The 10,658-nt window shown below is 33.8% G+C and overlaps 1 protein-coding gene across 3 annotated transcripts in view; it reads left to right on the top strand.

The window, feature by feature from the left end:
- The first annotated feature begins 8,707 nt into the window (after positions 1-8,707).
- Positions 8,708-10,658, top strand: part of LOC122024977 — a 34,281-nt gene continuing 32,330 nt past the window's right edge. Inside the window, exons 1-3 of one of the 3 annotated variants that reach the window (XM_042583729.1) lie at positions 8,708-8,853; positions 8,935-9,147; positions 9,233-9,391. In XM_042583729.1, coding sequence (XP_042439663.1) covers positions 9,085-9,147; positions 9,233-9,391 — 222 coding nt within the window. In that variant the 5' untranslated portion in view covers positions 8,708-8,853; positions 8,935-9,084. Of the gene's footprint in view, positions 8,867-8,934; positions 9,148-9,232; positions 9,392-10,658 lie in introns of all 3 variants that reach the window. The other 2 variants (XM_042583735.1, XM_042583742.1) reach the window with 2 other exon arrangements.

Genomic DNA, 10,658 nt, shown 5'->3' with positions numbered 1-10,658 from the left:
TTGAAAAATTTTGCATACTTGAATGGTATTTCTTCAAATTTTAGAAATTTTCAAGGACTCAATTGGCATCTTAAATATCAGAAGGGCCAAATTAAAAATTTATCAATAAAATAAGTTCCTAGAAAATTCTTAAGTAATCCAATTGGTAGGAAACTATATTAGGTTCCAAAATCAGGCTTAAATTAAATTTTGATGCATGTCATACTTTTAATTGATTAATTTTATCATTTGCTTAGACTTCACTAAATAAATTGCTCTACAAGATTTCTATTAGAAATTAATTAGAATTTAATTTTTTCAAAAAAGAGGATTTTATTACTCATCTATAAAAAAAAATTCAAATTTTTTAACTGTTGTATTATTTTTCTATGATTTTTTAAAACAAAATTCATATTTCTTGATTTAAATTTATTTCGCAGAGTTATTTTTTGCAAACTTTATTTTTCTATGAAACTTTATCATTTTTTTATCTAAAGAAAATTGACTAAAATTTTTTTACCGTTGATGAATTTTATATTAATTATTTATCCAAATATAAATTTTTTATATTAAAAATTCATAAAAATTTAATTCTTGAAAATTTATTTTTTTTCTATAAAAATACATGCTCTATTACATTTTTAGAAAATTATTCACATTTTTAATTTGGAAACTATTTTTAAATATTTTTTTGAAAATATAACTTTTTGTAGAAAATATTTTATTTCTGTTTAAATCAATTTCATAATTTAGTAATTTTTTCACAGCTTTGATTATGTCCGTTTTACCACTATAAAAATTTTTAGAATTTTTCCATAATTAAAAATATTTTTTTAATTAATATTCTAAAATTGGTTTATAAATTGTAAAAATCTAGATTTTTTGAAATTTAAATTTCATGATTTTCTGGATGATAGACATTGCAATGTTATCCCTTAGATTCTATTTTTTATAGCTTTCTCCTATATTTAATGTGATCAAAGTGGGAGAAGTAGAGGCTAAGTCTAGGAGAGGGTAACATTTTGATTTTTGCATATTTTTTCTTAAATGCAAAATATATACTTGCTATTTTTATTGCTATTTATTTTTATTTTTACCCTATCTTAACTTAGGTTGCTTACATCAAAAAGGAGAAGATTATAAATACTCTGTGGTAGTTTTGAAGTGATCAACCAAGTCAAGTTAACTCATGATGTGTTTTGATGCCTTGTATTTGAGTGTGCAGGAACTTAGAAGCACAGGAGGTCGAGCAAAAGACATAGCTAGTGAGAAAGACTGCACGGGAGAGAGTTAATAGGCTTAGTGCGCCTGAGGGATGAGGCACTGTGAAAGAGTACGCTAGAGGACGAGAATGAAGCGCACAACGGTTCCGAGGGACGAGAAGACGGAGCGAAAAGTTGCTCGAGAAAGCCAGAAAATGGGTTCTGGTGAGCCCTATTCCAAATGGCCGAAATCACGCAAGCAAACAAAATCGGAGTAGAAGCTCGGATAAAAAGCCAACTTGCTGTTGACTTTGGTCTGGGAGCCTGGAGTTATTCCAGACACCTGGAGTCTCGACGCTCGGAGCTTGTCCGAGTGCCCGAACCACTTTGGGTGCCGAGGGTGCCCTCAGCTGCGAATGAAGTTTGATCGGGTCCAGGTGCCCGAAGTGGGGCCAGGTGCTCGAACCACAAAAATTATCTCTCGCCGTGTTGTCATGATCCGTTGCATCATGAATAAAATTTTATCCACCCCTAGACGTTTGGAACCCTTCTAGGCTCTCAGATCAATACTATAAATACAAACTTGATTTCAGTAATTAAAATACAACACTTGTAAACGATTCTTTTTCTGTTTAGTTTTGTATTTGAGTGCTTGAACTGTTGTAAGAGGCTTCTCCTCTTGAAGCAGATTTGTTTAGTGAGCTTTCAACGTCTTGGATTAGAAATTCTCTGATTACAAACCAAGTAAAAGATTTGCCTCTTCTTTCTTTTTATTAATTAGTCTCTTTTTGTACAAGTGTTTGTATTAATCAAGCTATAAGTCGAAAAAGATTTAAGTTTATTTGTGTAGGGCAATTCACCCCCTCTAACCGGCCGCAAGAGACCAACAACTAATAGAGATAGCACTCCGTCACAACCATTGTGGAGTAGTGTCGGTATTGAATTAAACTTCCTACATGCTTATAAGGATAGAGGAAGGATAGTAGATAATTCTAATTACATCAATCAACATCACAACAAAACCGAACTCCTAGAACACTTTTCTCGACCAAGTTTCCTCAATCAACTCTATCTTTGCTTGCTCTCTCTTTCTCCCTACTTTACTACTCTCTACTTAAAAGCTCACAACTTCTTAAATCTTGATTATTTAGCCAATTTAGACTTAGGGGCCCATGCTTGAACTAGATTTCTATTTATTCGATTCATTAAAGATAAGTAAGATTTGAATCGATGTTTGGCCTTATATCCGAGTCCGGATCAGTTGTATATGATCTTTTATTTTTTAAAAATCATATCAAGGTTCTTAAAATCCATAGTGAACCGTTCTAATATGTCATTGAGTTCCTTGACTTAACTTTTCAAAATGAAAATTTCTTCCTCAAGTTGTTGGACTTGAGTTGAGGTTTCATTTTGAACTTGGTTAGTCAAGGAACTTAGGTTAGTCACTTCCTTAAGAGTTGTTACCTCCTTTTAGAGTGACTTGACCCGGACTCTAGACTTGGCTAATTTACGCATCAAATAATTTATTAAATCATACAACTTATTTACTAAAGGAGAACTTGCAATGTTGTTTAGTCTTTCGAAAACAAATATCGATCTGTAGCTTCTCTCAGACTCGGTCTCCAATTCAATCTTGAGCTTTGACATAGATTCAGTCTCGACAATGTAAGCTTGTACCAGTAGAGCAAGGAAGCTCACTTAAACTTGTTCTTCTTCTTTAGAGTCTTCTGAAGACTCAAACTACGTTACTTTCAGAGCCTTCCTTCTTCTTTTCTTTTTGTTTGGACATTCTGATGACCAGGACTTTCCACCTGTCTAATATCCACTAGGGCTTCTTTACCTAGCCTCAACTAGGACTTACACCTTTCCTAAAATCACTTAGGACTTTTCTGTATACTTAGTTAGACTTGTTAGAACAACAACAAACTTTAACTTTGAACTCTTTTCCATTATCAAAACTTAGGTTCGATCATTTGATGTTTCCTACACCAACATATATATGTCATGTTATACATGCTAACTTTAATTTCTTACTTAATCTAAAATGATTAGATAGAAAAAAGATTGTTTAACACTTGATAACCTACTTAGGATGTGATGAGGAGATAGTATGTTAGGGAGGCTTAGTTTAAGTGTATCCTGATTGGATAAAGGGGCATCCTGCTTGGTGCATTCAACTAAGAGGAATTGACGGGAGCTATCTCGCCACATCCTAAACAATCTTTCAATTCAAACTTAAATTTTAAATCAAGTAAAATTAACAACATAACTCAAGAAACTTTAGGTTACCATGATTGATTGTACTGAGACACTTAAAACGGGTGAGATGACATTGACCATTAACTTGAAAATATTTTGAAAAAGTTTTCAAAATCTATAGGATTATTTTCTAAAAGGAATTTCAAAATAGTGATTAAAATATATAGTAATGTTTTAATGTGTGTATTACTTTGAAAATTGTTGATTACCAATACTTAGAGTTTACATCCTTAGGTCAACATTAAACTCCTAGACCCCTAAAACACATAAGTATATATTACTCGTAGTTAACAAGGATGTTCTAAGAGAGTGTCAAGTTAATGGGAGGTCCTTATCTAAAGACCAATTATTAAATAAATTTCCTTAAATCAAATGAACATTTTTTCCAAACGAAATTTTAAAAATTATTTGAAAAAATAGTTTGGAAGATATTTTGAAAAGTACTTTGAAAATATTTAAGATCACTTTCAAAATTGTTGAAAGATATTTTGAAAACCCCTACTTTGAAATCTTTATTTGAAAAATTCTTTGGAAAAATGTTTTCAAAATTATTCTGTGAATATTATCTTACAAATGTTTTATTTGAAAATATCTTTTAAAAAAAATCCTAAAAGTCTTTTGAAAATATCTTTGAGATAAATCTTTAAAAATCTTCTAAAATTTTTATAAATGCAAGAGTTTAAAAACCCTTAACTTTTTAAATTTTGAAAAGGTTTTGTGTGTTGAAAAATTAAGTTAAAAAATTTTAAAATATAATACCTTGAAAAACCTTAATTGTTGAAAATACTTTGAAAGGTTTTTTTCAAAAGAAATTTATTTCAATTCTATGGTCTATCAAGAAACGATAGAGGAAAAACTTTTAACTAATGAAAACTTTGATATTATTGGTGCAAAATCTAAGGTAAACCTTGGGTAATTGATCTTTTGTGATCTATGTCAAAGAGGGAGAGAAAAGCTTAAGTTAAAAAAATTTAGTACCTCTCAAGTTAACATAATTAGACCCTTAAGACTTAAGCCTAGCTTAAAAGTATTGTCAAACATAAAAAAAAAAAAAACTGTTGGTGTAATCAATCTCCAAGATTTCGATGTTTGACAATATACCTATGTCTAGCCAAGTTTAATAAAGGATTGATCTAATATGGCTTGATGTTTAGAAGTGAGCTAAGTCTAGCCAAGTCAAATGTTGACTAGATGACTAGCAAAGGTAAAGTCTAATCAAGTCAAATGTTAACTAGATGACTAATAAGGAAAGTCTAAGCAGGTCAAGGTTGATCATATGTTTGGCAAGGGAAAGTCCTAGGTTAAGAGAGAATCAGATGTTAGACAAGGGAAAGTCCAAGTAGATCAAGAATAACTAGATATTTGGCAAGTGACAAGTCTAAGCAGATTAAGATGACTGGATGCTTGGCAAAGGGAAATCTTAAGGGAGTGAGCCTTTTGTGGTGAAGTCTTGGAGGAACTCCAAGCAAGAAGCCTAGTAGTTAGACTTGATCTTAAGGGAGTGACCCTTAAAGTTTTAAAGGAGTGAACTCTGAGTAAAAAGTAAGTCTCGTAGATTATGTAGACTTACAAAACTAGATTTGCATACTTTTATTGTGTTTGAATGTTGTTTTATAAGAACCTAGAGCTAGAAGTAAAATAGAGAGCAAACAAACACAATCGAAAGTAGTCGGACCAAGTCTAGGATGAACCAGACTTTACTTGGGTCGAATCGAACCCAAGCAGGTTTGGTCGATCGACCCCAAGTATCAGTAGACTAATTGGGTTCGATTGATTGAATTTGAGTCCGGACTCAAATCAATGACATGCCTGGTTCAGTAGATCAAAAAAGGTTTCCATTAGACCGATAAACTTGATAATGATGAGATCATAGATCACGATAAATTCAATCGTGGGGATTAAGTTTGACCAAAATAAATGGTAGACTGATCTTGAGAATCAACAGACCTAAAAAGGCCTATAAAAGAAGCTTCAAAAACATAACTCAAGATACCAATCATTCTCTACTATAAAAGAAGATTCAACTATCAAAGTTCTGCGATTGAGAAAGTTCCAGGAGGGGTGCGCTATGCTCAGGACTTCCAGAAAGGCTCGACAAAAGGCTTATTTTTTTATTAATTAAGTACTCGTGCTATATTTCATATTTATGATTGAACTTAATTTTGTTAATTTTATAAAAGATTTCTGTTGGTGCGGTTAGCACTAATGGTCTAACTCAAGTTTTGATGAATGACAAAATAAGTTAAGTTAATTCGTTGTTATCTAACACTCTGATCGAGTGTGCAGGAAAAGCCCAGACAAGTCGACGAACCGATCCGATGTCTGGCACGAAGCCCAGCTAGGTCGACGAGCTGACTGGATAGCTGACACGAAGTCTAAACGGGTCGACGGGCTGACCAGACGTTTGGCATGAAGTCTAGCTAGGTCGATGGGTTGATCGGATAGCTGGCACGAAGCCCAGACTAGTCGAAGGGCTGACCGGATGTCTGGCGAGTAAGTGGAGGTAAGTCACTGGAGGGGAGTGACTGTGAGGACGCGTTCCCGGGAAGGGAACTTAGGCGCCGATCCAACTTAGAGCTATTTCAAAACTCTAAGTCGAGATCTTGACTAGATTTCGGTCTCGAGGAGACGGAATCTAATTACTATTCTGTTTAATTTTAATTGCGCTAATACTCTATTTTACAAAATATATATCTTATATTTTACCTCCGGACTAACGTTTTCTTGCAGGAAGGAATCTGCTAAAAAATGAGGGTCCGGGCGCCTGGGATGGTTCTAAGCGCTCGGAGGTCGGGCGTTCGGAGGTGAAATTTTATCCCAACGTCGCCTCGCCAAGTAGAGCTCATTGACTGGCTCGGCTACGCCATATCTAGGGCGCCCTGAAAGTTTCGAGCGCCCCGAACCTCCTATATAAGGAGGGTTAAGGCTGAAACTCCAACAACAACTCACGATTCTCTCTCTTGTTCTCCTGCGACGCTGCGAAGATATTCTGACAAAGCGCTGTTCCTTTAATTCCTTTTTTTGTCAATATTATTTCTTTTTATTAGCATTCTTGTACTTCATTTGTAAACAACTATTTCGAATTGCTAATAAATTGCACATCGAAAGCACCCTTGCTGCGGGCCTTGGAGTAGAAGTCGACACAGGCTCCGAACCAAGTAAAACTACTTGTGTCGCTCTTTCATTCGCTTTATTATTTTTCGTTGCATATTCTCGATAATTTTTTTAATTGATATTCACCCCCTCCCCTCTATCGAACGCTTACGATCCAACAGTTTCTTCGTCTCCGGAAAAGTTCCGGAAAGGAGATATGCTAGTGGACGGGTGCCTTCCATATATAGGTCTTAGATTTACTAACCCTAGGGAGTTAGAAACCAAGTAAATCCTCGAGTTGTTCTTTGTTTTATTTATTTATATTCCACTGCATACTAGCCCTCAATCCGAAGGAACACGATGAAATGAAGAAAAACAAACGATTGATATTAACCCTAAGCTCCTCTATCTATTCCATCAATCCTACTATATTATACTTTCGATGCTATAGTAATGATAAGAGGTGAGATGAACTTCTTAGGTAAAATGGTTCAAATCTCACCCAAGGCACATTACACTTGGAGAGTTTGTAAAAACATATGATGCTAGGTTGTCTGTCAAAGATTGTCTACTTCTCTATTTACCTTGGTGGCCGATGAAAAACTTCTATAAGATTAGAGCAATCACATCTAAAATTAATTAGATTATAAGAATAAGATATTAAATTTAAAAAATAGGCAACATCCACACCTCATCATTCACCCCACGTACCTTATCATTCATGTCAACAATCAATTTTTAACCCATCATGGATCACCCTGAAAAAAAATTATTTAAAAAAAATCAAAGGAAGAAATAACTATTAGCAACTTGTGATACTAACAAGCTCTCAACTAACTATGATCTTATTGCGAGACAACCATGACAATCTTGTAGCTAGGAGGCCCCTATCAAGTTCATAGATACGTGACCACCGTCTAGCTGGTGGGTTAACCTTGGAATAGCGACTAGGGAAAGTAAATCATTCTTTTATTCAATTTAGAGTGAAACAAAATGCAAATTCATATTTTTTTACTAATTTTATATTTAATAGAAGGTATCTTAAAGTCAAGTAATCTTTGGAGGCACCCTCTCTCTATATATATATTTATGAATGATGCTCAATCTTATGTGAGAGACCATGATGGGTGACATCTGATGTGGGTGATTTGACATAGCTAAAACTTATTTTTTTTTTAATTTCTCTCATTTACATGCAACAACTTTTCTCTCTCATCTACATGCAACACCTTTTCATTCTTTCCTTTAAGATTCTCTCTTCTCTCTCCTTTAATTGTATGCAATAATAACTATAATGTTGATTTTTAAAACTAACACTAAGGTGGTGGAGCTATTATAACATAGTAGCTGTTACAAATATGTAACAGTTAGTAACTACTACAACATATAACAGTTACTGTGTAGTAGCTGTTACAATGTGTAATAGTTAGTAGCTGCTACAATGTAATAACTACTATAACATATAGCAACTTCTATACAGTAATTATTATAACATAGTAGCTACTATAATGTATAGCAGCAACTACACAGTAACTGCTATAACATAATAACTACTATAATGTGTAGAAGTTATTGTGTAACAACTATTTCAATTATAATTATTTTCATGTTGTAGTAGCTACGGTTCCATAACTACTACATAGTTGCAGCAGTTATGAAACTATAGCTCCTACAACATATGTATTTGCTATAATTGTATATCAAACTTTTAAATATCATAATTTTTGACTCAGATATCATAATAAGATAATCTTTTTTTGAGAATTGAAGCTTCTTCATATATTTATAATTTTAAAAATATACCTCATTTTGATATCAAAATTAAAAATTATGATTTTCAAAAGTTTACCATACAATTATAATAGCTATGAATTCATAGTAATGATAGTGGTTATGCAATCATAATTACTATAACATGAAAATCAATTATAATTATAGCAATTATTAAGTATAATTGTATAGAGATAATTCATGGGTTAGAGACATGTATATGTCAGAAGAGAGAGACTACACATACTTATTATACTGGAGGGAGTGATTTTTAAAATTCTAACGAGCAATTATAAAAAAAAGTGATCGGATAGTGTTACATTAAAAGTAAAATCATACACACTGCAGAATCGTGGGACAGGAAATCAATTTATTTATTTCCAAATTCTTTTATTTTCTTTGGTATCCTATGATTTTTTTTTAGGGGACTCGTATTTTCTCACTTCGAACCCTTGTCAAGAAGTCGTACCTTACCAGTAAACCTAAAGCCGTCGCCTGGAACTAAGCCGGCGGAGATCGCGACGACGACAGACCGCAGCGGCGGCGATAGGTAATCCTTGAAGGTTCGTCGGCCATCTCTTTCGAATCCCTTCCTTCCTTACTATTCATATCTTCTTTTCCGATTTGACAGAGAAATCATATCACATTAGGATCGGTTTTCTATCGTGGGAAATTGACTCAATTTTCCACCTGTTATGTTCGCCGATCTTTTTGATTTCGAAGTCGAGAATTTTGGTAGCGTGAAGAATATTTATTGGTTGCCTGCCGTGATAATAAAGAAATGAGGAAAAGAGATCTTGGGATCCTCCTCCTCGCCGCCTTCGCTCTCTTCTTCTCCCTCCAGGTACGAGTTACGACCGCTAAAACTATCTTACAATTTTCTATGCTTTCTTTAGTTATTTTTCGGCTAAACGTGGCATTTTCCTCAGCAAGAAGGATATTTCTCCTTCAAGGAAGCTTGGTTCCACCTGTCAGATGAGTATCCCATCAAATTTGAGGCTGAACGTCTCCCTCCTCCTGTTGTGGTCGATCTCAATGGCGATGGGAAGAGCGAAATCCTTGTTGCCACACATGATGCTAAGATTCAGGTAATCTGTGACTTTCTTCTCTTGTAACGAATATCATGACCTTGTTTGAGTGAAATTTTGAATTCTCTTGGTTCAGTATCCTGTATTTCTGCAGTGCGGCTCTACTGATGCCTCCCTACTTAATCGAATTTGGTTGATAAATTTGCACAATAAGTTGATCCAATGGTCTCTCTGTTTCAGAAATATGGGTTTGGAACAATTACTGCGTAAATGATGAATACATAAATGTAAAAATGAAGATTGTCGATAACCTCGATAAAAAGTAGTAGCAACTGTCTCATTCAACCAACCAATATATGGGATAGATATTGAAAACATGGGCTTTACCGATAAGCTACATAGGAATTTCATGGTATTCATTGGGAGGTTAATTAAAACAAGACATTAGGAGTTGTGAAAGGTAGTTTTCAAAAAGCATACCACATCGTAGGCAATATGCAGTCAACCTGTTGCATAGTGCATATCCTTGCTTATGTGGTCAATATTAAAATCTTTTTATCGAATGGATTTAAAATCTCATTCTGTCTCTACCTATATGGGTGAGACATCACATTCTGTGCACAAACCAAGAAGTAGGATTTTCTTCCTCATGCAATATTGAACCCTAGTTCATAGCCTAATTTGATTTTGAACATTAGCTTGTGCAAAAGTAAAAAATGCATTGTTTGGGGTTCAAAAATCACCTCACCTTTGTGGCAGTCTCAATTAGTGTTTAACCCGGCAATAACCTTAGTTGGTGTTCAAAAATCACCTCACCTTACCTTAGCAGCAGTTTCTTTCTCCTTGTGCCTTATAGAACCTTGGCATGTTTCCAACAACATTGACACATCTTGTTTCAATCTGGGATTGAAACTCCGTATTGGAATCAGATTTTGAACCTTAGATAAAAATGACTAACATTCACACAATAAATATTCATTGGAAACTTCAGTTGATTTTTTCACACAAAAATAATATATGTCAATTACATAATGACAAACACATAAAGTAAAACAAATAATATTATTCACCAATGTAAAATAGAACATAGAGATAAGTAATATGTTGTGCATGTATAATATTTATCCAAAGTGTAAATCCATTACCAAAACAATTGTTTAATTTAACACTTACAAGGTTCACACTTTCAAATAGAGTAGCTTAGTGCTAAGTTAATTTGGTTTAATCTAAATTGCATCGAATGAACCAAATAAGTTATTTTTTTAAAAGTGCACATGCTAATCACCTATATTATATGTTCACTTTATGCACCCTTTCAAAATCTACC

Source organism: Zingiber officinale, chromosome 1A, assembly GCF_018446385.1.
Source record: "Zingiber officinale cultivar Zhangliang chromosome 1A, Zo_v1.1, whole genome shotgun sequence".
NCBI classification, from domain to species: Eukaryota; Viridiplantae; Streptophyta; class Magnoliopsida; order Zingiberales; family Zingiberaceae; genus Zingiber; species Zingiber officinale.
This window is presented reverse-complemented; position numbering and strand designations above follow the sequence as displayed.